The sequence below is a fragment of the Antedon mediterranea genome, chromosome 1, assembly GCF_964355755.1.
Source record: "Antedon mediterranea chromosome 1, ecAntMedi1.1, whole genome shotgun sequence".
Taxonomy (NCBI): Eukaryota; Metazoa; Echinodermata; class Crinoidea; order Comatulida; family Antedonidae; genus Antedon; species Antedon mediterranea.
Window position 1 is genome coordinate 21,091,665 of NC_092670.1, and position 24,806 is coordinate 21,116,470.

Here is a 24,806-nt window from a genome sequence, read left to right on the forward strand (position 1 = left end):
TAATCAAATTTTCCAGTACAAAAATTCCAATAAAACCCAATCTACAATAAGATAAATTTCTTGAAAACCAGTCTGGTATGAAACCAAGAGGTTAAAAATAAACAAATTTTCTAAAGCAACTTTGTCATTCCTTCCTGATAATCCCAACCAAATCCCTTCACTAAATTCAGCTATCTCATTGCTACACACTAACTGTACATTGCTCTACAGGGATTTCAGTTTCTTAAACTAAACACACACACACAACAATTCGATATAAATAAATCACCATTAGAAATGACACTATTTAGGAGTGGTATTTTAGGGCAGTTACTGCAGGCCTACACTATTTTTCAATGAAAATTAAGTACATAGTGCAATATTATATTATGCATATACAGTATAACAATATTTTTTTATTCTCTAGAATTAAAAACATTTTTTTTACTACTAAAAACAATTTAGCTAAACTTTACAATTATGCTTATCAACTGATTGATTGATGAAAAACTACACATAGCAAAAATATAATTGTCTTGATCTTGAAAAACATGTACCCTGATAATAAGGCATGATGGTACTCTGTTTTACTATTAAAACAATTCTGCTAAACTTTACAATACAATTTTGTATGTAGTTGCTTAACTGATCAATTGATACAAAAATATACATAGCAAAAATATAATTGTCTTGATCTTGAAAAACTCTCACCTTCATAATGCACTTGTCAATTGTATGACCCACTATACGACCCCCGGGAGAGGTGCGTCATTTGTCCGATGTGCGTCATACTTTTGAATACCATGACGCACCCGTGCGTCAAAAAGGTGACTTACCTTTAGGTGACCATGACGCACCCATTTTGACGCACTGTGACCATGTTGTTGTTGTGGGTGGTAAAGTGACGGACATTGACACACCTTGTTCATTGATGTGACGTACCATCTAGGTTTTTTGACGCACCCCTGCGTCAGTAATTATTTGTAAATGACGCACCCATGACGCACCTCTCCCGGGGGTCATATAGTGGGTCATACAATTGACAAGTGCATTATAAGGCATGATAATACAGTACAATTTTTATTAAGTTTGTGTTAGACAATTATAATTACTATAAGCTTACTGACAATTTGTCCAGCCCAACATATTCCAGTTAAAAGTAAGCAAGCTGTATTTAAAGTATCAATGGATACATATTTAGTATATTTTTTAAATATGTTTTTGATATTAAAATTGACTGAAGATAATATTTACAGCATTATTCTACAAAAGCACAATTTAAAACAGTTAATGTTTGAAAACAGCACAAGTTCAGTCAGGTCTTAATTCAGTAGATAATAACTTAAGCTTAAAAATATATTTCGCCCTAACAAAAAAAAATCCCATTTTAATGTCACATAATAGTTATTAACTTTGACAAAAAAACTTGATTTTTTACCTGTAAAAGCTGTAAATTAAATTTAAAAAATAGTCAAATTGACTGGAAGTCCATGGGTTTTTGGTTAAATTTATCAGTTTATTTTTACTTTTTTTTAAAGTTTTTTTTTCTACGAAAGTGAATAACTTTTAAACGGCCAAAACTATTTTTTTATTAAGCTTCATTTTTCATGATTTTTGGAGACAATACATCTTTAAATGCATTTTAAAATCTCATTGTGTTCAAGGGGAGAGGAGGTGACATTTCTCAAACTAACAGTTATCATCTCAATATAATGTCTCAGTATAAGAATCTATCTATCAATAAAAATAAAATAAAATTTGGCTACTAAAAAATTATGTTTGAAAGAACTTGACAAGGCATATCAATTACTAAAAAGTAGAAATTAGTTAATTATATTATAAACAACTCTCCTGAATCCAAACACTACGAAAACGAAAAACTACTAAAGGAGTATTGAAAAAAAAACAGGAATTGATATTTTGGGCAAGCCCAAATGCATTTGGGAGAGTTGGCTGTAAAATGTTTACAAAAATAGTTACTAAAATTCTAGCTTTGCAAACAACTCTCCTGAATCCAAACATCACGAAAACAGAAAACTAGCAAAATTATAATTTTCTTGTTATCCTAAGATCTTAGATTATTATATACAGTGTATATTTATAAAAAAAAACAGGACATTGACATTTTGGGCAGCAAGCCCACATGGGAGAGTTGGCTGTTTACATCATCTACAAGATACTGTACATAAAAAAAATCTAGCTTTGAGAATTTAGTTATAATATATGGTGCAGAAAATATATCTAAAATTTTTTATCTTTGTCTTTACTTAAAAAGTTGCATATAAAATATACAAACTAAAATCATTTATGAGGTTAATATATAACTCTATTCAATCAGAGGCTAGGCTAGCTGTGTCTAATACCTGTGACAGTGGCTTTACAATGTAAATATATATACGTTGGCAGAAAAGCATTGTAGTCTAATTTTTAAGAAATATATAAAATAGCTAAGCTCTGTCTACACTATCAAACCTAGTTTGACAAAAAAAGTGTGATGTGCCTAAATATGCTAGTGATATGACATCATCATGTCCATATATGGTCACATCACATTATTTTGTCACATAAAGTTTGATAGTGTAGACAAGGCTTTAGAGGCATACACTGATTATTAGAATTCCGCAATTCTCAAACTGAATTTTTAATTGGTGAATATATTAAGGAAACAGAGTGTACATAATACACAAATACATTATCTAATAAAAGCTAAAGAAAGCGCCCTCAATCAATTTTGAATTATTACATTTACATATTTGAAAGAACTAGTTAAATTTATTTCAAAAGCCAAATTTTGTTTATTTATTTAATCTTTTTATTTTTTAGCTATAAATATTATGAATAACTATTTGAATTAAAGTTGTTATTTTTTTTTATCTTGCGGATACATTGGTTTATCGCAGGCCGCCTTTAATGCTTCCATCCAGGACTTTTGTTCCTCGACACTCTCGGCACTGAAGTAGTATTCACGGTCAGGCGTGATGAGGGAGAAGCTGTTTGGAGGTTCCTCTGGTTTGCCAGGTGGAAGGCCATCACGTACAAAGTAACCATCAAGCTTATTGCCAAGGAATACCTCTCCTCTTGGATGAGGTTCCTAATGGTGAAAATTGTTAAATATATTGATAAAACGTACCACAACATAATGAAACTATTAAATCTTGGCTGTAGGTACCAAATAATACTGGTATTGAATGGTCAACAACAGCTGTAATTTAACCAAAAAGAGAACATCCTTTTAGGCAATCTAAACCTATAGTAGTAGATGATGATGAATGAGTATTGTAAACTAGTGTAACAAACTATCAGTCCAACTTTCTGAGTCACCTACAAATGGGTCTTTTTGACAACATGTGGATTTCAAAATGTTCCTAAAATGGAGGCAGGGTCCCAAAAATTGTTGTTGTTGTTGGGTCCCTTAAATGGTGGTAGGGTCCCTTAAATGGTTGTAGGGTACCTAAATGGAGGCAGGGTCCCTAAATTGGCACAAGTATTGGCAAATAGTTTAACCGAGTTCAATCACCAAACATTTTGGGTCACCTACAAATGGAATGGAGTTCTCTTAATGGATGAACGTATATGGATTAAAAAAATTCTCCTAAATTTGAGTCTTAAATCAGGCCTGTAATTTGAGCTCTTACCAGTGGCTCTTGAAAGTAGAGAAGTCTTCTGCCATCTAGTGTCATCCATCTTTTACGATACGTCTCAACACCTCTTGGTCCTGACTTGCTTAACCAACCTTCTTTGATAAAGTCACGGCTTAACTGACTACTTAACTGTAAAGGTAAATATCAAATGTCAAGTGTCCGGGTCTATTAACAACAATTTCAAAAATACAGGACAACCAAGTGTTGACCATTTTTTTAAATTTTAAAAATATATATATTTAGACAAATTGCCAAGGATAACCATAAGCGAATTCATTCACTATCCTTCTTAAAGGTGGCAATCCCGTTCACAAGACAAACATATACACAAGTTGCTCTACATAAACAAAGTCTGACATATGACAGGACTTGAACCCAGGACACTTGGATTAGTAGCCAAGCATCATAACCACCAAGTCACAACTCCACTTCATGTTTTGTGTTTAGTATAATACTACCCTCAAGGAATTCACAAATTGGAGGTGCTTTATCAGCCTACACATGGATCTATTTACATTTGCACACAAGTTTTATTGGGGCTAATTGACTTATATTACAGGAAATAAAAATCCAATTTAGGCTGGAGGAGAGCTTTCTTTGGTGTATCGAACACTAAATAAAAAATCATATCAAATCAATATGTACAAAACATACTTCATCATCTGAAGATCCAGGGTAAGCCACTTTGAGGCGATTGTAATTTGCATGACGAATGGCATTGTACCATTCAACTATATCCTGAAACACAAACAAACAATCAAAGTATTAGAATAAAACATAAGCAATTTACTATTCTTCTTTTGCCATTGTGCAATTATGCTATTAAATCATCCCCATTTAAAAAAAAGTTTAAGTATAGCATAATTTTGGCAAGTAGTGAGATTGTAGAGACTATTACTAGATGCTTACCATCTCACGGTAAAATAAAATGGGTAGGTGCAGTCACACTTAAGTGAGATATTCCCCTTAAATATCAAGTATTTCTGATTTCACTTAACTCAATAGTATTTAATAAGTATTTAAATATTTAAATTGTATTCATTTAGATAGGAGATTTTTTTGTAATTTTAAGGGTAAGTGTGAATGGTGAATACGGCCACAGGAATTGAAAAAGCCAAAAATTGGTTAGTTCACAGAACCTACAGTACCTTTCCATCATCAGTGTACAAATAGATGTTTCTAGTGATGCCTTCTTTTAGCCATGATATCTGAAGTCCATTTGGGTTGCCTATCTTATCAGGAACAAACACAGCATTTAAATTAGATAGCTTAATAGCAGCTTTTGGTTCCTTGGCCTTTAAAACAACAAAAAAAAGAGAATAAATTATCTGATATATCAAGCTTGTTGAGTTCTAAAAACTAGGGACCAAAAATGTTAAACCTGGCTACAACACAGAGATGACCGGGTATTCGGTCACTTGGGTTAAAAAAAATAAAACCAGTCAACATTACAAAAATATCTTTTGCCACATTAGACACAGTTTCTATGTAAAATCTGTAAATAAGGTAGTTACCACATTATAGGATATATCTGAGTACTGTACCAGATTTGACCTAGTTATTATTCATAATCACAATCATGTGTTAATAACTTTCATTATCTACATATTTTGTTTTAGATTATAAAGGGCATGATGTTATGTAAACTTAGGTTTTTAGGAAATATAGGGGATTTCCCTAGCACTGTGAGTGACAGTACATTCCTACACAATATTAATGGGGTCATAATAGAAGTTCAATCCATACAAAAACTACTTTACATGATTTTTTAAAAGTACAATCTGATTATCTTTTTATGAGTTCATTAAAAAAACCAGTTTCATTCATAAATTAGTTTTATCACATTCCCTTTGGGCTGACCTATGAATACTGTATGTTTTTAATGGTAAAAAATTATTTTGTAGCTTTGGACCTCAAGAAAAGTCTGATTTTGGAGATTTTCCAGTTTCAAAGTCCAGCATTGGGAAATTCAACTATTTATAAGTCTGTTATTATTTATTAATACTGGGAAACCTCTTCAGTCAAATATTGATCTCCAAGAGCGCCTAGTTAATGTATGATCAGTGGCTGTGATGTACTAGTACAACCCCCTACTCATCTCGAAAGATGTATTCGGTTCTTTAAAGTGCACATGAGCTAGATGTGTACTGGACTAACGGTTTGTACTATAGTCCTTATCCGAGGAATCAACACCAGAACCATAGAGCGAGTGAGCCTCAAACCCTTGCCAATGTTATGGTTTCACTGTCTTGACCGCTAATAATTTTTCTGAAAGTAGCACTAGAAGTACTGTTAATATTTTTTTTAATATATTAAAAATTATTATTATTATTATTAAAATAATTTTAAACCAACAAATAAAGCAACATATTGTTTGTAGAAATTTCCCACAGTTCTTTAAACAGGAAATTGAAAAGCCTAATAATGTACACTAATCATTAAAAATATTAATAATTTAGTAAGTAGTAACCAAGATAAGATATTACTAAAGTACTGTACATTCCTATTAATATTTGTATTCAAGATTTGCTTTGAGGAAGTATAATAGGAAAAACAAATTATACAGTCCCTACCATTACCATTGTAATACATCCTTTTCCACTTAAGAGATAAAAAAAATCAGATTTCGCAATACAAAAAAGTAAAATTTACAAAAGAAATTTTGTTTCCTAAACATTTACCTAGCAAAAGTAAATATATATTGTACTCTACTTTTCTATCATTTTTTACCTATTTGACATATTTTAAACTTTTTTATTTACTGCAGTGTATTAACAAAGATTTCCTGATTTATGTTTATATGACCAATAAAAGATGAATTGAAAGAAAAGCTTCAAAGGGTTATTTATCTGATTTTGTCAATTTAAAAAAAATTTGTTATTAAATTTGCCACATTTCTAATGCAAAAATTAATTTTAAAAAGCAATTTATTCTATAGTAAAAATGACCTTAACTAACAAAACTTTGCAATATCTATCAGCTGTTTCAGAGCAAAAAGCTAAAGGTATATTTACACAAAGATATATAAACAAGATAAATTGTAAATAAATAATAATTTGTAGATTTCCTGGTTGTCATAAAAAACAGGATGTTAAAGATTTAAATATTGAGATTAAAATTAATAATGTGTATTAAAACTTTACAATATCTATCAGCTGTTTCAGAGCAAAAAGCTAAAGGTATATTTACACAAAGATATATAAACAAGATAAATTGTAAATAAATAATAATTTGTAGATTTCCTGGTTGTCATAAAAAACAGGATGTTAAAGATTTAAATATTGAGATTAAAATTAATAATGTGTATTAAAATGTTCATCATGGCTAAATTTAGTAACAATTACATAATACTGTATATCATCTATTTCTGGAAATAAGGCTAAACAGGAACTACAATACAGTTTAATATATTTAAATAAGGTTGTTTTTTTTTCTCAGAAAAAGATAATTACAATACTCTACAAAATCACAACACAAATTCTAATAACTATCAACACAATTAGGTAAGCTTGAATGAGTGACTTTATATTGATTTAAGTCCTAGATTTATGAACATTTGCCAAATGTACAATGTACTGTAACTGCATTGAAATCTATTACTTCAGTAAAATACAATGACATGCAGTAAATTTATTAGTTTATAGCGTGATATGATAAGATAGAAATATAGAAGAACTGCTATTAAGAGGATACCTTCAGGACCAAGTGTCCCTTTAATGAAGGTAGTCTGTAGTTTTTAAACCTATATTTTACTTTGTTGCTTTTTACGGGATAGTGTTCCTTTAATTAAGGTGGTCTGTAGTTTTTAAACCTATATTTTACTTTGTTGCTTTTTACGGGATAGTGTCCCCTTAATGGAGGTAGTCTGTAGTTTTTAAACCTATATTTTACTTTGTTGCTTTTTACGGGATAGTGTCCCCTTAATGGAGGTAGTCTGTAGTTTTTAAACCTATATTTTACCTTGTTGCTTTTTACGGGATAGTGTCCCCTTAATGGAGGTATCCCTTAAATAGGGGTATATAGAAAAGGGGTTTCTGTATTTGTACTGTACATACATCTTGTTTATTGTAGTATTTGATGACGTTCTCCTCTTCAGAAAGCACGAACAAGCGGCTTTGGAAGCGACTATCGCCTTTTAGTCGTTTCCACAGGTAGCCCGTCTTATGTCCAGACAAGTATGTTTGTTTATCTACGTCCATAAATTCATGGCGCTCGTACTTAGCACGGATCCATTGTTCACGTAGAACTCTAAAAGAAGGAAAATTGAATCATCATTATTATTTGGGATATACTGTCAATAATGAATAATGTACAGTATTTCACAAGAAGCACCACAATGCCTTGTAGCAGAGATGTTGACTAGTAAGGGACAACATGAACGTTAATTGTCAAAGTTGAAAAAAATAACAATAATGATGATCGAGTCGGACTGCTAATATTTACACATTTTTACTGATCGTTCATAGGTCTCTCCGGCCCTGCTCAGCCTGGCCCGTGTCGAAATTGAAAAAGTTACGGGTTTTGATGCTTAAACCCAGCCTAAGATATGTTTTCGCTGATATCTTAATCTATGCTTACACTAAAGACAAACAGTAAATTAAATTTTGTTTATATTATAATTTAGTTTGAAAAGTGTACAACAATGGTGAAAAACATCGTTGCATTGTCAAGGCGTGCAGATTTCAATGATATTTAACGTTGATTTCCCCCTTTTCATGTAAAATCGTTGAATCTGGTCAACTCAATGCACTCATCGTAACGTTACATCGACGAGAAAACTGGCTATAATGTGCAAATAAACTAAGTTTTGCACAAAAAGGAAGATGAAGTGGTCATATTCATTATATAATAAAACTCCCTCCCTTGGAAGACTTTTATTCATAGGACACTTTTCCATAAAGAATATGTTATAACACTATGGCAAACACTTATTAGAGGACACCTCTATTACGAGATAAGTTGTTACTATACTCACTGGCAGTCACGTTCTGTTGGCCTCTTGTACGAGGCCGGTACACATAATTCATACTTGGCCTTGGCAGCCTGGTTTCCATTTGCTGCCATAAACTAAAAAAACAAAAACAAGGAAAAGACTGAACAAACATGTCTTCTTGGATAGGAAACTAAATTTATATTTAAATTTCCTTCTAACTATACTGTAAATAATACTAATAATAAAATAAATACAGAACTTCAATGAATGAGATTCTTCAAACAATTTTATTTTGCTTGTAATTTTTAAATTTCAAACACAAATGCCCTACTGTATATCATAAAAAAACATTTTATTGGATTATTTTAGAACATTTTACTATAAATTTTAACAGTTACTTTTCAATTTCAATTTTGAACATCATATTTTACATTATGCTTTTATGCAAGTGGTTTTATAATTATGTGTTATTTATTGTTATAGTGTTAACATTAAAGTGTGTGTAGTATTTTACTGTATTACCTTGTGAGAATGTGTCAGTTTAAGTCTAATCTTCCCTTATATGTGCACTAATATCTATCTTAGTTTTAAGTCTTCTCAACCTACTTCCCCCCCCCCCCCCCGGAAGATAGATAGTACTGTCTCTAAAGCTCTGTCTACACTATCAAACTAGTTTGACAAAAAAAGTGTGATGTGCCCAAATATGGTATTGATATGCTCAAATAATGGTAGTGATATGACATCATCATGCACATCACATTTTTTGTCACGTAACGTTTCATAGTGTAGTACTTTCTAACAATATCTTAACCCTTTACACACAATGAACTCAAACTTGAATTTTGCTGACCTCATTGAATCTTATCAAAATTTAACAGAAGTAAGAATAAAAGACTTTCATTTTTAATTTTAAATAATTATATAAATTCTGCATTACTTTATAAAGCAAATTAATATACAAAACATATAGATTGCAAATTGTAAAAAAAAAAGTATTGTGTGTGGGGGGGGGGGGGTTTACTTGGGACATACTGGATTTTGGAGAGGTTTGCTTCTTATAAGAATAGGGTATATATTTATCATTAAACTTTGTCTACACTATCCAACTAGTTTGACAAAAAAAATGTTATGTTCCCAAATATGGTAGTGATATGCCCAAATATGGTAGTGATATCATCCTGTCCATATATGGGCACATCACATTTTTTTTGTCACATAAAGTGTGTTAGTGTAGGCGGAGCTTTAGCACTGTAATGTACTCAAATGACCCATACCTCTACTTGGTCATCATTCCATTGGTCAAGCCTAATTGATTTTACTTTACTTATATGAGCTCCAAGCATTCTATGAATCTGTGCGCAAGTTACACATAGGTAGATACCAAGGTTGAAAGAGGCCCAATCTGGATCTGAAACAAACAAGTTAAATTTGTTAAACCTAAGCGATGTACATACTCACCCAACTTAATCCCATCACCGAACTCAAACTTATAATTTAGTGATACTGAATTTTTTTATGTTAAAAGCTGTATGTTAAATTAATGCATTATGTTAAAAATGAATGAATATGAAATAACAATTAACATTAAACACAGTATATTCTGCAGTCTGCAACTTCTTATAAACCTTGCTGTGTGGACGCAACTTACAAAAGACAACAAACGGGGCTTTTGCTTGCATATGATGTCAAAAGTCCTAATGGTGACTAAACTTCCTCTTTTAGTGTCATATTGATACAGCAAGTACCTACTGTCTACTAAAAATTATATTAAATAATAAACATTAAAATAAAATGAATATGCCATAAAATATAGGCCTAGCCTATGCCTTATTTTTTAAAGTTTTAAATACTGTAAAGTCCTTCTTCCTTTTTCATTCAACAACACACCTCTTCCTTTTCATATCTAATATTCTTGGCCGCAATTACAAATTATAATAGCATAGATGTTTTTAGTTAAGTGTGTTTATATCTGTTGTGGCCCAGCCTGGTATGTGCAGTCTAATCACGACTGCAACAGAGATCAAAACCCGGTGAACCGCGCCTCGTTAAGTTTTGTCGAACGCCCATTTATGAACCCAAATTACTGGTAGATATTAAGTGTAAGTTTAGCCTTTAAATCGTACATAATACATATAAATTCGTGAAATTATACTCACCCTGACAACCACAATCAGCACAAACATTGTTTCCTTCTTGTGTAAGTAGGTCTAAAAGGCGATTTTTATTTCTTTCTGTCATTTTGTTAAGCGTAAACTTGAGTTTTCTTCCGCAACTTGTTGCTCTTCGCTTAGAGTTTCACTTTTCAATAGTATGTGAAGCACGCCCTCTAAGAGGAACTTCCGGGTGGGTATAATTTGTTCCGGAATCCGGTCTGTTTTTATAATAATCAGGGAAATTTAAATCATCTAGTCTCCCTGTATAATGCCGTTTTTTAAAACTCGTTGTTATTATTATGTTACTTTATAATTAATAAAATGATACTTTTGGCGTTCAATCAAAGAACTAAGGAATAACTGATATATACCGCCATACCATGAACTGACCAAGAAAACATGGTTTGCTTCTCCCAGAGGCCATCATCAACGGATAAAACCCGTCGTTGCTAAATTTTATTCACAGTTTTCCTCATCTCAGCTCCATATAGTTGTAAATAACATTAACAAATGAACACAAACATAGACAACACAAACAACGCAACCGGTCGACCACCAACATCCTTTGTAAGGTACTATAATTAATATTTTGTGTACACAGTAATCTTTTATGTTATAAATAATGTACGAACATCTATTGAAACTGGACTTCCAGGTCCGTAAAATGTTTCGCCGGAATTGCGCAACGCACAAACTTGGCTGTTTACGCATGATTAAGCACTCCCAGGTACCCAATCTCCGATATCCAGGGCAGTTGCGACTTATTGACCCCTGAACCATAATACAAAGTGACAGCAGCAGCAAACGATACGAAAGTGCAGCTAGCTTTACATTTTCATTACTCGATTAATGTTGTAAACTAGTTTGTTGTTGACATCTTTATTGTTCTATGTTCGAGACTGCTTCTATCGATGGCTTCTGAAGAAAACAAACTTGATGATGTATATGATGCTGTTATAGTTGGTGGTGGAGTGGCAGGGGCAACTGCTGCATATCGGTTGCAAAACGTTTTGTCAAAGAAGAAGGGTGTAAACAACAACGATGGGTGCAAAGTACTTCTACTAGAAGCCAAAGGTAGGAGATAGCTCATCACTTGAACTTGGGTGTCTAACAACAGTATATGCCTGTACATATTTTTTTATTCGTAATATAATATTTTACATATATTTTATTTTGCTACATAACATTAACAGATAGCTGGATCCAGGATTTTAAAATACTGGACCTAGGAGTGGGAGTGGGGGGGGGGGGGGAGAAGAAATTGTAATGTTTTGCATTGTATATGCCAAAAGGTTCACCCGCCAGCTCTGTGTGTGTCAGAGGGGAGGATCTAAGTTCGGTGAGGAGGGTGGGGAAAATTAAAAGAATAGTAGACACCATATAATTTTTCGGTCTATTTTTATACTATTTACAGCAAGGCTTGGAGGTCGAACATTGACTGAATCAGTAAAAGTGAATGATGGACAAGAAATGTTTGACCTTGGAGGTCAGTGGATTGGAAGGTAAACATCTTGGCTGCAATACTGCAGTATAGTATAGTTATTGCACTATTGCTATTAGTACAGTACCTGTATAAGCAATGTGTTATTTAGTCCATGATGTACTATAAAACAAACTACATTTTACGTAGATTATAAATGTTCCACTTTTAACTTTACAGAACACAGCATCATATTTTGTGGTTAATGAAGGAGTTGGGGATAGAATACTACGAACAGTATACATTGGGGTCAAAATTCCTATGTCTTGGTGACGGCAAGATCCGTAAATACAACTCAAGTCTTCCAAAACTGTCATTCATGGCACTGCTTGACCTTGGCAATGTTATGCTGCAGGTCAGACAATGCTCAATTAATCAATAAATCAATCAATTGATCCGTCAATCAAATGATTATTAATCAATCCATTGATCAATCAATCAACTAATTCATTTATCAATAAATCAATCAATTGATCAGTCAATCAAATGATTATTAATCAATCCATTGATCAATCAATCAACTAACTCATTTATCAATAAATCAATCAATTGATCAGTCAATAAAAAGATTATTAAATCAATCTATTGATCAATCAATGAATCCATTCATTTGATTAATAATCAATTCATTGAACAATTAATCAGTCAACTAATTGATCAATTAATTAATCTCAATCAATAACAATCTATTGAAATGTGTAAAATCCTTATTGGTTTCATAGATAAATCGTATGGGTAAAAAGGTGCCTCCTGACAGCATACATAAATGCAAACAGGCTGAGGAATGGGACAGTATGACAGTGGACACATTTATAAGGAAGACTATGTGGACCAAAGGTAACAGACAAGGATCACCTGACCCCACCCTATACCTATAGTCTAGGTTCTAGACTCTATTTCAAATTAATATTGGTAAAAAGATAAATATTTTGGCACACATGGCATTTCATACATATAATACCTGAGTTCGAAATATTTTCTAGATTGGTGCATTAACATAAACAAGCACGAATGTGCAATACTCGGGGTACAGCGAAAGAAGCTGTAATGACGTCATAAGACCGGATGTAACGTCACGTACACATCAATAACCGCGCTACCAAATACGGCTATACGGTACCATCTTCGAGACGTGATATGGCTGCATCCGGTTTGAAATTAAAAAATCCGGCTCTATAGCTTTGAGGACATGTCCCTGTAGTATATTCATGCTAAATCCGAGCTCAATACTACAACGAATAAGGGAGGAGTAGTACTTTATAAATCGCACTTTTTGCTCAATAGTGTCCGGATGGAAGAAGAAGAGGAAAAGATGAGAGAGTCCTAGACTCAGGTACCCCGAGTAATAAAACGAGATATACTCTATATCATATTACGTATACAGTATATTTCACCATAAAGTTAAAGAAAAATAGGTTTCGCCAGGGCTCGAACCGGGACCTTCTGCGTGTTAAGCAGACTTGACAACCACTACACTACGAAACCTCTTACAATAAAAATGTGGGTTACACAAAGTTTTTTAATCCATTTAAATTACAAATAAATATGGTAATAAGCACAAAGCAAAATAAACATGTGTAAAAGTGATAATTACCGATTACACAAAATAAGTATTTTAAAAAATAATAAAAATAAGATATACTGTGTATAATTATCATATTGCGTATACAGTACTTTTCACCATAAAGTTTAAAAAAAAAAGGTTTCGTCCGGGCTCGAACCAGGTATCTTCTGCGTGTTAAGCAAACGTGATAACCACTACGAATGTGCGATACTCGGGGTACAGCAAATGAAGCTGTAATGACGTCATAAGACGGGATGTGACGTCAACTACACATAATAACCTACCAAATACGGCTATATGGTACCATCTTCAAGACGTCATATGGCTGCATCCGGTTTGAAATTAAAAAATCCGGCTCTATAGATTTGAGGACATGTCCCTGTAGTATATTCATGCCAAATCCCAGCTCAATACTACAACTAATAAGGGAGGAGTAGTACTTTAAAAATCGCACTTTTTACTCAATAGTGTCCAGATGGAGAAGGAGGAGAAAATGAGTAAGTCCTAGACTCGGGTACCCCGAATAAAAATACAATACAGACTGAGGTAAAGTCTATCCAACCTCCAGTGGTGGTCCATGATTTTAAAATATTTGAGTGTCCACTATATTTTATAACAACAAACCCTGTTAATTGAAACGTGTTTTACTACAGTCCAACAAGTACATATTCCGATTTATTTGGTCCTTGCAGAAATTCATGACAGGCACAATCAGTCACATAAAAATACAAATTAAAAAAATAAATAAATATCCCTTGTAAATGTTACACAGTTTATAAAATATAAAGTACTTTTAATTCAATCAACTTTTTTGTTTGTAGAGGCTCGTGAAACTCTTGAAACGGCCATTCACGTAATATTTGGTGCAACGCCAAAAGAACTTTCGCTATTGTATTTTCTTCAGTATGGCAATGCGGCCGGTGGATGCGAAGCTTTGGTCGAAACTGCCAAAGGAGGGGCGCAGGAATTTCGCATAAAGGTACACAAAGAAATCATGTCTGCAAACAAAACTTCTACTAACTATTTTAAAAAGGTTAGACTAATTCATTTTCATTTCATTATTAGGGAGGAGCTCAACAAATATCGGAGAAAGCTGCTGAAAAAATTGGTTCTGAGAATGTATGGTTGAGTGAGCCGGTGAAACTCATTGACCAATCAAATCCTGACTTTGTGACAATTGTAACAGAGTCTGGGAAGGAAGTTAAAACTAAACATGTGATCGTGGCAGCGCCAATTCATTGTGTAGGTAGGTGACTACTTAAAGTAGTTTAATTTAAAACAGAAAATCATCCAATAGCAAAATTACTGAAAAACTAACTAATTAGTCTTAAAGTGGGCACAAGTTTTGGTGATGATTACAACATAGAATTGAACTTAGACATTTAGTATTAAAATGCCGCCACCATGTTCCAGAACCAAGGCTGTTTGAAATTCTATTGTTAATTTTTTGTTCAATTAAATTCTGGATTATTAAAAAGTGGCAAATCTGCATTGCGCAAAATTTACATTATAATTATATAAAAATTATAACAACATTTTCTAATTGCATTTAAAAGTTAATTCAAATATGTACAAATCTAAAAATAACAAATAGACTAGACTTGCTCCAAGTCTGTATTTATTGCCTTTTTTATGTCATTCAACACGTCGTCGTTTTGATTTTTGTCTGAAAATACATCCAAATTCAAGTAATACACGTATGAAACGCCATATGTGCAAAAATATTTATATTTTTACTAATATTAAGACAAAACTCCGTCTGAAGCCCAGACTACAAATAGACATACAGTACAAAAGAAACTAAAATTCAGCTTCTAATAAAGGCACAATATTGAGAGCTTAAGGATGACATAAGTCTTCAATCAATTTCACTTTTTTCCAGAAAATATTAAGTTTAAACCAGGTTTGCCAATGGATCGTCACTATCTTGCTCAGAGGATGCCCATCGGACATTTGATGAAATTCATAGTCACTTTAAAAAAAGTAAAATTAACTTTTTTATTTAACTTAACATTAAGTTGTGGAAATTAGATCCAAACCAATCTGGTGAAAGACCCCTATTTTTTTAAGTTTTTGACAACCCCACTACTTATTGTGATAGGGATCACTATATCATCTACATACATTTCAGTATGTTGCTCATGATAAAAATCACCCAAAAGATAATGAAACAGTCCATAATAATTCTAATGATAAATATGAAATAGGCTTTCTGGAGGGATGCTGGTCTGTCTGGTGAAGTGGTGAGTCTAGGAGGTCCACCAGTTGTTGATGGCTGTGACACGGGGCCGATTCAATTGGTGTATGATGCTGTGACATCCAATGGGTCTCCTGCACTTGTTGGCTTCTTTTCCAACTCAAGACAATGGCGTAAAATTGAGGTAATTCAGAATTCTTTCAAAGAAACTTTATTCGACTCTGTTTAATTTACCAATCATAGCTCAAAAATTGGCAATAAAGTAAGTAGTTGAATAATTTCTTTGTTTCTTTTCTTCAAAGCCATCTGTCAGAAGGCGTGAGGTAGTAAAGTCATTGGTTGACTATTTTGGTTTGCAAGCTGATGATGTCATCGACTATGTGGACAAGGTAATGTCTCCATTTTTAACTCCATAAGTTTTACCAATTCTAATGAATGATTTACACAGTTTCTAAGTCTTTTTCTTTAGGACTGGGCAGAAGAGGAGTACAACGGCGGCTGTCCTGTGAACATTATGACCACAGGAGCAATGACTCTGTTTCACGATACTTTAAGGGAGCCAGTTGATAGGTAGGTGTTGAAGGTCGACTGGGACTCAAGTTTGTTCTTAATTTCTTTAAATTTGCATAACATGTGAATGCCCTAGGAAAATAATGTACCCATTAATTAATTGAAAATACCACACTGGTAACTCCCTCAAGTTCAGAACAGACTTAACTTCTGGAATTCTCTCACTGACTATGTGGAAACCGCTCCATCCGTGGTGTTTTAAAGACCATGTAAGGCCTAACCTTTCCCACTAACCATCAACTAAAAGTAAATGCAAGGAATGTACATCTGCAGGCATGATGCTTCCTCTAAATTGATTGAATAACATAATATATTGTTAATAATTGTACAGAGTGCATTGGGCAGGGACTGAGACATCAACAATATGGACAGGTTACATAAGTGGTGCTGTTCAGACTGGGTTAAGAGCAGCAGAGCAAGTAATAAACAAAATAGATCCAACATGGACACAAGATGGCCTCCTGGACTCACTTGACAAGAAAAGTCTTGTGGCCTCTGACAACTTCTAAAGATGTACAGCAACATAAACCAATCTTGGACACAAGATGGTGTCTTGGACTCACTTGACAAGAAAAGACGACAACTTTATGATGACGACTGTAGAACAGTAGATGAAGTACTCCACAAACCAAATAAACCAATCTTGGACACAAGATGGTGACTTGGACACACTTGACAAGAAAAGACGACAACTTTTATGATGAAGACTGTAGAACAGTAGATGAAGTACTCCACAAACCAAATAAACCAATCTTGGACACAAGATGGTGTCTTGGACTCACTTGACAAGAAAAGACGACAACTTTTATGATGAAGACTGTAGAACAGTAGATGAAGTACTCCACAAACCAAATAAACCAATCTTGGACACAAGATGGTGTCTTGGACTCACTTGACAAGAAAAGACGACAACTTTTATGATGAAGACTGTAGAACAGTAGATGAAGTACTCCACAAACCAAATAAACCAATCTTGGATACAAGATGGCGTCTTGGACTCACTTGACAAGAAAAGATGACCATTTTTAAAATGTAGACTTTAGAACAGTAGGTGAAGTACTCCACAAACCAAATATAAATGATTTTACATTTGTTAAGTATTCTTAAAAATTGTATAGAAATTTTAAAATATGTATTATATTGTTACATGAATTTTTCAATAACTTGTAAATTTAAATAAATGCTTACAAATATTATTTTTAAAATTAATAAATGATATATTAAATTGAAGTTTAAAATAAAAATGAATAACCTATGTACATGAGTCATAGTATGAGATTCAATAATATTATAATGGACAATCATTCAACAGCCATTGGTCATTTACAACGATGACCATGATACAATATTGTTCAAAGGTTTGTCCCAGCTAGACACCACCGTTGTTGACAGTGATGCCATTGTCTTTGACAAACTTGCTTTGTCCTATTGCGAACAAATAATCTTAAGCTCTGTTCACACTATTACATTTTATGTGACAACATAATTTGTGATATGTCCATATATGGACACGGTGATGTCATATCACTTATTTGGGCACATCACACTTTTTTTTGTCAAACTAGTTTGATAGTGTAGAGAGCTGTTGGTTGGTTGGTTGGTTGATAAGTTGCCACCCATCTTGTGATGACCTTTCACCTTTACAATTTGTAAAACATAGCCTTTATATTAAAAAATATAGAAACATCAGACTACATACGTATAATCAGAGTACTTGTTTATTACTAATATCTGGGTATGCTAGATTATTTGGAAAATTATTCACAACAAATATTATTTGTACAAATATACAATAAATACAAAATTTAAATCTAATCACACTACAGATGTTTTTTTTAAATCTAGAAAAAACTACTCAATTAAATTGTGTAGATTATCTTGGTGTCATTTTTACTCACAGACTACTGTATTTCATTTTAAAACATTAGTTTAATTAAAAGCACCATTGCTCACTTCCATATAAAGGGCTGTACACAGTACACATGTATAGAATTAGTGTAAATGGTACACAAAAAGTATTGAGTATTCAATATAATTAATCTACATTTTATACAGTGATCATCATGTGTTCAAAAATCACATTAAAACTTAAGTAAACAAAAAAACTTTCCGGTTTTAAACTTTCCTTCTCATTATAAATATTAATTTTCATCATAAAACTGCACAAGGGTAACAATATACAGAGGAGGAATATTTCACATCACCTCTCATTGAGCCAGTAAAGTTGGTGACCTACCCATCAATAAGTTAGTGATTATAACAGGCTCATACAGTCAACTAAAGGGTCTTTCACACCTGTTCAGGTCCAGCACCGACAAAAGCGAACAGCGGCGTTTTGTTTTTACGACGCTACACATGGCAAAGCACAAAACGAAATGACGTTCGATTTGATATGCCAGCACCGGACAGTAACCATGCCGGAGCAGGTGTGAAAGAAACTTTACCCAGTTAACTAAGTCTAAACAGGCTCATTTAGTCCTTCTTACATTAACCCTCAAATATCCTGATAAATCATCTAATATTACCTCACAATTATTACACCAATCAAACACTGCACAACAAATAAAAGTTTAGTAATTTGAGGTAAATTAAGTAACTGATGCTAAAAATTAAATATCAATTGATTAGACAACCAGAAAAACAAACATAGGTGATTGCAATTTGGCATTACTGCACTAGATTAGATTAGTTTGAGGTTTAGCCACAGATTAGCGTTGCCATGACCTGAACCTAACACCAAAGATGGTTACAGGTTCGAAAGTAGTGCAGTAGAGCCTACAAGTTTAGGTTCATTAGGAATCTACAATATTTCAGTCTATCCACTCATTTACAAATCGGCAAGTGAGTTGTAACTATACACATTCACAATCTTCAAATCAACCACATCAAAGATAAAAGAATCAGTCACAATTAAAAGCTTAAAAACATTTTCTATATTAGTAATAGAAAACAACCAAAAGAGATGTACTGTATTTGAGTATTGCAGATGTTTATAATTAATTAAAGCCTTAATTACCTTTAAAAGAGGTTTTGCCAAAAAAAATTAAATAATTTAATAAATAATCTTAAATTCAATAGATGTTGGTGAAGCAAGTAACTTAAACAGAGTTATGAAAGAAATGGATATTCTTGCTTACATAATAAATAATTTAAATACATTAAAAATATATTTTTCCCAGCATTCCTTATTACATTAATTAGTATTTAATAAATTCTGCATATAAAGATTTGCGATTTGTATATTTCCTTTTCGTGTTTAGTAAAAATGTACTTCTCTCCTCAATTATGAATATATTAGCTTCTGAGTTAAAAAAAACTTTATTTTCAAAAAAATGTTTGTGTGTTTGGCATCGTTCTGTCTTCATGTTCCTATAGTTGGGATGGCTGTATATTCTTAACTATTTGGATTACACTTCAATAAAATGTTGTTGAAACCTGTTAGTTTCTTAGTCTTTTTTCTTGTTCTTTTTGATAACATCAAGAACCTGTTTTACTGCCATGCTGTAGTATTTATACAGGATACCATGGTGGCTTAATCCTGGCAATAGCACCGTAAATAATACTGTAAACAGAATATGCAAATCAGTAAATTTGATTTCACTATCAGTAGAACCTATCCATTGGGATGCTTTCCTATGTAACAGGGGATATAACACTACAATAGCTAATTACAGTATATTCAAAATAAAAAATAATAACTTACCAAATAAGTATGTGAGAAAAAAGTTTGGAACTGCATTGCCAATAAAAGCAATTATACCAAGAACAACCATCACAAGAACAAAATACTAGAAGGAGAAGCGAGAGAAGAGAATTTAAGCAAATGATCGGGTAGAATGAAAATAAAAAAACAAAACATGGGAAAATGTTTATTTAGGTCTGATAACCAACATATTTTTAGCACAATAATTATTTTATGTTGAATCACATGAAATTTTGGAAATAATTACTAAACATTTTTGTGCTGCTTCTTAAGATTATTTTATGAGAATGAGATACAGTGTTCCTTTGTTCAGTGTTTTATATCTCTCACCTGTTTAGGTTTTTTTGTTTTCATATCTTTTAAGTCTGTTGTAAATCGTGTTGCTTTATTTTTTGTATTTACAATACTGATGCAAATCTGTTGATACTGTTGCTGGTTGTTAGCCGTCCTAAAAAATGAGAAAACTAAAGATTAAAAATTAATTTATGATCACAATCACTTCAGAGACACGGCTTTTGGCAGTGGTTTAACGCAGGAGGTAAAGGCCCCTGGTTTAGCACTTAGTCCCTCAGCTCCAACCGTGGGTAGTTGCATTGGGTTAATCATGCTCTGGGGCCACTTAAGCTCTGGGGCCCTGGATTTTGCCAGTGAGGGCTCATAACCGTTATGCCACTGGCTTTAGGCATAAATTGCACATTTGTTATAGAATGGAGATTTACTACCAAAATGCATTAATGTATTGCAATGACAATCAGGACACCTACAATGCATTAATTGAACTGATATTCAACAGTAACACATGTTGAATATTAAAATAATATTTAAAGAGGAAGCTGCAATCTAACTGCAACCATATAAGCCACAGGGCCTCAAGAGGATAACAAGGACATATAATTACACAAAATATCAATAGATGCGTCAACTTCACATACTGTATAAAATTCAGCAACAGCAATACTCATTGTTTCCAACATAAAAAATAATAACTGAAAAATTCTAATACAAATTTGAATGTGTTTTTGTACCTACCATTCTCCTGTGCGAACAAACTTCGAGAAAACTCTTGGCAAGAAATAATCAGTGAGACATATCATCATTCCAAGTAAAGATACAGTAGTCAGAATTGTGGGCTCTAGATACCAAATTATACTACAGAGAAAAAAACAACAAACAACAATGAAAGCACTCAGAAACTGAGTGAAGTACTTGGCAAAATGTTGCCACAGAGGGCGCATGTTGATATTTAAGGTCATGTTAAAAGTATAGATTTTTTTTTTTATTTGTGAAGTTATCAATGAACCGACTTTCTTAAAATATATAAGTATTTACACTGAAATATTCAGAATGATAACTTGAAAATTGTAGGCGCTATCGTGTTAACAAACTAACAAAGCAAGTACTATACTGTACTTAGAAAAATTCTATGTTGCCAAGTAAAAAGAGTAAGACCATGGAGTTCCATGGTAAGACTGAATAAATGTTTACAAAAACATGCAATGTACAGTACCCACAATTGTGAGAATGCAAGGAAACATGAAATCAATCAATTAAATATAGGAATATAGTTTACAAATGTCAAATTATACAGAAGATCAGATACTTACAAAAATAGTGCACTGACGCATCCTGTCATGATGGCTGGGTACGAGTCCTTTTCCCATTTCATCCATCTGTCTACGTGTAGCAATATAAATCTCCAATCATGCAGCATCTGTTCTACTGCCGTTATTTCTGTATCCTATATTTCAGTATACACTATCAAATTAGTTTGACAATAAAAAGTGTGATGTGCCAAAATATGGTAGTTATATGCTGAAATATGGACTAGTGATGTGAAATCATTATGTCTATATATGGTGTAGTGGGCATATCACATTTTTTTTAGACAGAGATTTAGATTAGACAAAACACAAATACAGTGAAAATAACTTTGTATAGTTACATAAGGAAAGTAAGAAGTTTTTGTACTAAGGTGATTGTTGATATTGAGATCACACACTTGTAATGTACAATTGCAATAATACAGAATAAAGTGTATGGTTTATTACATCTTTTTCCTGAAAACTCTACTACTGTATTCTCTCTTTATCCTATCAAGTCCTTACATTTTGTCATACCCTGTCATGAATCCCTTGCATATCAAACTTTCATGATTGTGAAAAACAACAATTCATAATTGTTTTATAAAAAATTGTTTTATAAAATATAGCTTTTAAAATACATTAATGTGACTGTCATGTTGAGACAGGAATATTACATGTACCATCTGCTGTATGTCATATATTATTATTTGACATATGATCCATTGCACCTGCTTTGGAGGAATATCATACAACATGACTACAAACAATATGTGAATGCACTAGCATGTAGCAGTTTCATGAATTAAAATAGAGACAATTGTGTACAATTTATTAAAAGTACAGTTTAATAAAAACAGAAGCAAATAAAGAATTTTAATGCAAAATTAACAGTACAGTTAGTGACATTGACAAAACAATGAATGCTAAATAAATTCCCCTGTGTCTCTCTTGAACTGGGTCCAGTTTAACTGGGTGTCGTGTATTTCTACTGTAACCAATGGAAAGAAAATCTTCTTTACAGATCCACAAAACATGTTGAAAATCATGGAGGCATAAAAAATCATATTTTTATTAAACAAAACCAACTCCCTTAAAAATTACAACTACAAATTTTACATTTATTAAATTTGCAGTTTTAAATTGGTTCATTCTAATATTGATTATGCCTCTTTAATTTTGGTCTGCTGCAATGGCAGGCCTACAGTATGTATCCTTCTTACATAGGCCATGGGGGTGTCACGATAAATATGGTCCGGGGCCAAAATCGGTCCGGCCGGACCAGTTTTGGCTCTAAAATTGTGGCCAAAAGCAGTCCGCCACTGCAAAAATCGGTCCGGGCTTTTCTTCTGTCGATTTTAATTGAATTACTAGGCCTATGATGCTGTTTTAAGTTGTTTATGGCTAGAAAAATATCCCATGATATATATTAGTAAGTTATCTTGTCGGATAAATACTATAAATAAATGTATTTTATCTAAAAACATGACTTAGGTGTTCACTCATATTTCGGCCTGCCACACACTCACATGAACGGGAGACGCTGATATTGCCAGCTAGATTTTATTTATGATTGAGGCCTTTTTCCTTCCTCAGCCTAATCAATATTGGATAATTGTTTTATAATAATTGTATTGAATTGATATATTGATTGATTAACCATAAATAATTAATAAATTAAATTGTTTTTAACATCATGGGGAAACGAAGATGTTAAAAAAGAAAAATTGGATTAAAAACAGGCAGAGATACATATTGTATACAAAAAGCTTAACAATTAGTATAGTATTAATTATTGATGAGTTACTACTAATAATGATAATAAAAAAAATAGGCTTAATTTATAATATTAAAATAACAAATAAATCCCCGTAGTTTTCAATAATGACTAATCATGGCCTTTTTTTTAATGATATATACATTATGACTCATTTTGCGCACCATATATTTGTAAGACCAGACCATATTTGGCGGCCAAAAACAGTCCTACTGCCCGGACCGATTTTATCCAGGCCGGACCAGTTTTGGTGGCCAAAATTGGTCCGGCCGGACAGGTTTTGGCAGCCATAAATGGTCCCCCGGACTGATTTTGGCAGCCAAAACTGGTCCGCCGGACCGATTTTGGCCCGGACTGATTTTGGTGTGACAGGACCTTACTAGGCCTAGCTCACATCCAGCCATCCAACTAGCTCTGCGCAACCTATCTCCTCCTCCAGCAGGTAGGCTAACGCCTAGGCCTAACAGTTAGGCCTAGCCACAATGTGTTGGCTTGTTGTTGTCGTTTTGAATTCCATTTATGGCATTGAATTGTAATAACATTTATCATAGATTTTACCTTGTTTATTTCACCATCCATCAGTCTTTCGGTTGCCATGCTATTTTCAGTTAGTAGAAATTTATATTATTGTACAATATCAATCAAAATTTCGTTAACAAAATCGAATTGTTGTGTTTTATTACTAAAAAAAGTCAACAAATTTTGAAATAGGAATGAAACTAAAGAGGGCGACATGGTACTTTTATCTATCAATCATCATTATCTATTATCATCATCATCATTGATTCGAATATCAATACTCTATAACAGTTTTAAAGATATATTGTCTCCATAAACATTTTTTTTACAAATTTGCTTTCTAAAAAATATTTTTTACCTGAAAAAATATGTAATTAAAGCAAAAAAATACATACAATGGTTTTTGGTTAAAGTAACGTTTCTTTTCTCTGTTTATAAGTTAATTATTTTTGTTTACAGAAGTGAATAACTTTATTAAAACTGCAAAATTACCTACTTAAAGTCTGATTTTATTAATCTTTATTTTTTAGGTTGTGGGACAACACATCTTAAATTGAATTTCTTCTTTAGAAATAATGTACAGATATATGTAATGTACGGTATATGTATCCCACCGCACATCAAAACAATTTGGTGCATGTGTTGTGTGGAGTAAATAAATAATGATAATGCTTTTTTTTATTATTTTAGTATTTACCCTTGAAATCAAA

The 24,806-nt window shown here is 32.7% G+C and overlaps 3 protein-coding genes across 3 annotated transcripts; 1 reads left to right on the forward strand and 2 right to left on the reverse strand.

The window, feature by feature from the left end:
* Positions 1 to 52: 52 nt before the first annotated feature.
* On the reverse strand, positions 53 to 11,125 carry LOC140062119 (arf-GAP with dual PH domain-containing protein 1-like). The gene is made up of 8 exons (XM_072108179.1): positions 10,710 to 11,125; positions 9,828 to 9,961; positions 8,596 to 8,687; positions 7,676 to 7,868; positions 4,769 to 4,915; positions 4,275 to 4,358; positions 3,615 to 3,749; positions 53 to 3,070 (listed from the first exon to the last, which is right to left on the reverse strand). Exons 1-8 carry the CDS (start codon positions 10,789 to 10,791, stop codon positions 2,840 to 2,842), a joined length of 1,098 nt encoding a protein of 365 aa, XP_071964280.1. The 5' UTR covers positions 10,792 to 11,125; the 3' UTR covers positions 53 to 2,839.
* A 428-nt stretch (positions 11,126 to 11,553) lies between these two features.
* On the forward strand, positions 11,554 to 17,616 carry LOC140047947 (probable flavin-containing monoamine oxidase A). The gene is made up of 11 exons (XM_072092978.1): positions 11,554 to 11,780; positions 12,121 to 12,208; positions 12,367 to 12,541; positions 12,909 to 13,023; positions 14,572 to 14,729; positions 14,816 to 14,996; positions 15,633 to 15,733; positions 15,958 to 16,131; positions 16,250 to 16,336; positions 16,417 to 16,517; positions 16,849 to 17,616. Exons 1-11 carry the CDS (start codon positions 11,618 to 11,620, stop codon positions 17,024 to 17,026), a joined length of 1,521 nt encoding a protein of 506 aa, XP_071949079.1. The 5' UTR covers positions 11,554 to 11,617; the 3' UTR covers positions 17,027 to 17,616.
* A 606-nt stretch (positions 17,617 to 18,222) lies between these two features.
* On the reverse strand, positions 18,223 to 24,253 carry LOC140062136 (ADP-ribosylation factor-like protein 6-interacting protein 1). Its single transcript, XM_072108204.1, has 6 exons — positions 24,136 to 24,253; positions 21,825 to 21,958; positions 21,250 to 21,369; positions 20,551 to 20,668; positions 20,221 to 20,305; positions 18,223 to 20,079 (listed from the first exon to the last, which is right to left on the reverse strand). Exons 1-6 carry the CDS (start codon positions 24,172 to 24,174, stop codon positions 19,964 to 19,966), a joined length of 612 nt encoding a protein of 203 aa, XP_071964305.1. The 5' UTR covers positions 24,175 to 24,253; the 3' UTR covers positions 18,223 to 19,963.
* Positions 24,254 to 24,806: the final 553 nt, after the last annotated feature.

What these genes read in the sequence shown, in the direction of transcription:
- LOC140062119 (XM_072108179.1), bottom strand. Translation starts at nt 10,791, where the DNA reads ATGACAGAAAGAAATAAAAATCGCCTTTTAGACCTACTTACACAAGAA. An exon ending in CTGGATCTTCAGATGATGAA is followed by an intron (nt 3,750 to 4,274) that starts GTATGTTTTGTA and finishes TTACCTTTACAG; the next exon opens with TTAAGTAGTCAGTTAAGCCG. An exon ending in TCTACTTTCAAGAGCCACTG is followed by an intron (nt 3,071 to 3,614) that starts GTAAGAGCTCAA and finishes TTTCACCATTAG; the next exon opens with GAACCTCATCCAAGAGGAGA.
- LOC140047947 (XM_072092978.1), top strand. Translation starts at nt 11,618, where the DNA reads ATGGCTTCTGAAGAAAACAAACTTGATGATGTATATGATGCTGTTATA. An exon ending in GAAGACTATGTGGACCAAAG is followed by an intron (nt 13,024 to 14,571) that starts GTAACAGACAAG and finishes TTTTGTTTGTAG; the next exon opens with AGGCTCGTGAAACTCTTGAA. An exon ending in GACAATGGCGTAAAATTGAG is followed by an intron (nt 16,132 to 16,249) that starts GTAATTCAGAAT and finishes TTTTCTTCAAAG; the next exon opens with CCATCTGTCAGAAGGCGTGA.
- LOC140062136 (XM_072108204.1), bottom strand. Translation starts at nt 24,174, where the DNA reads ATGGCAACCGAAAGACTGATGGATGGTGAAATAAACAAG. An exon ending in TGGATGGTGAAATAAACAAG is followed by an intron (nt 21,959 to 24,135) that starts GTAAAATCTATG and finishes ACTGAAATATAG; the next exon opens with GATACAGAAATAACGGCAGT. An exon ending in TTTGTTCGCACAGGAGAATG is followed by an intron (nt 20,669 to 21,249) that starts GTAGGTACAAAA and finishes CTCATTTTTTAG; the next exon opens with GACGGCTAACAACCAGCAAC.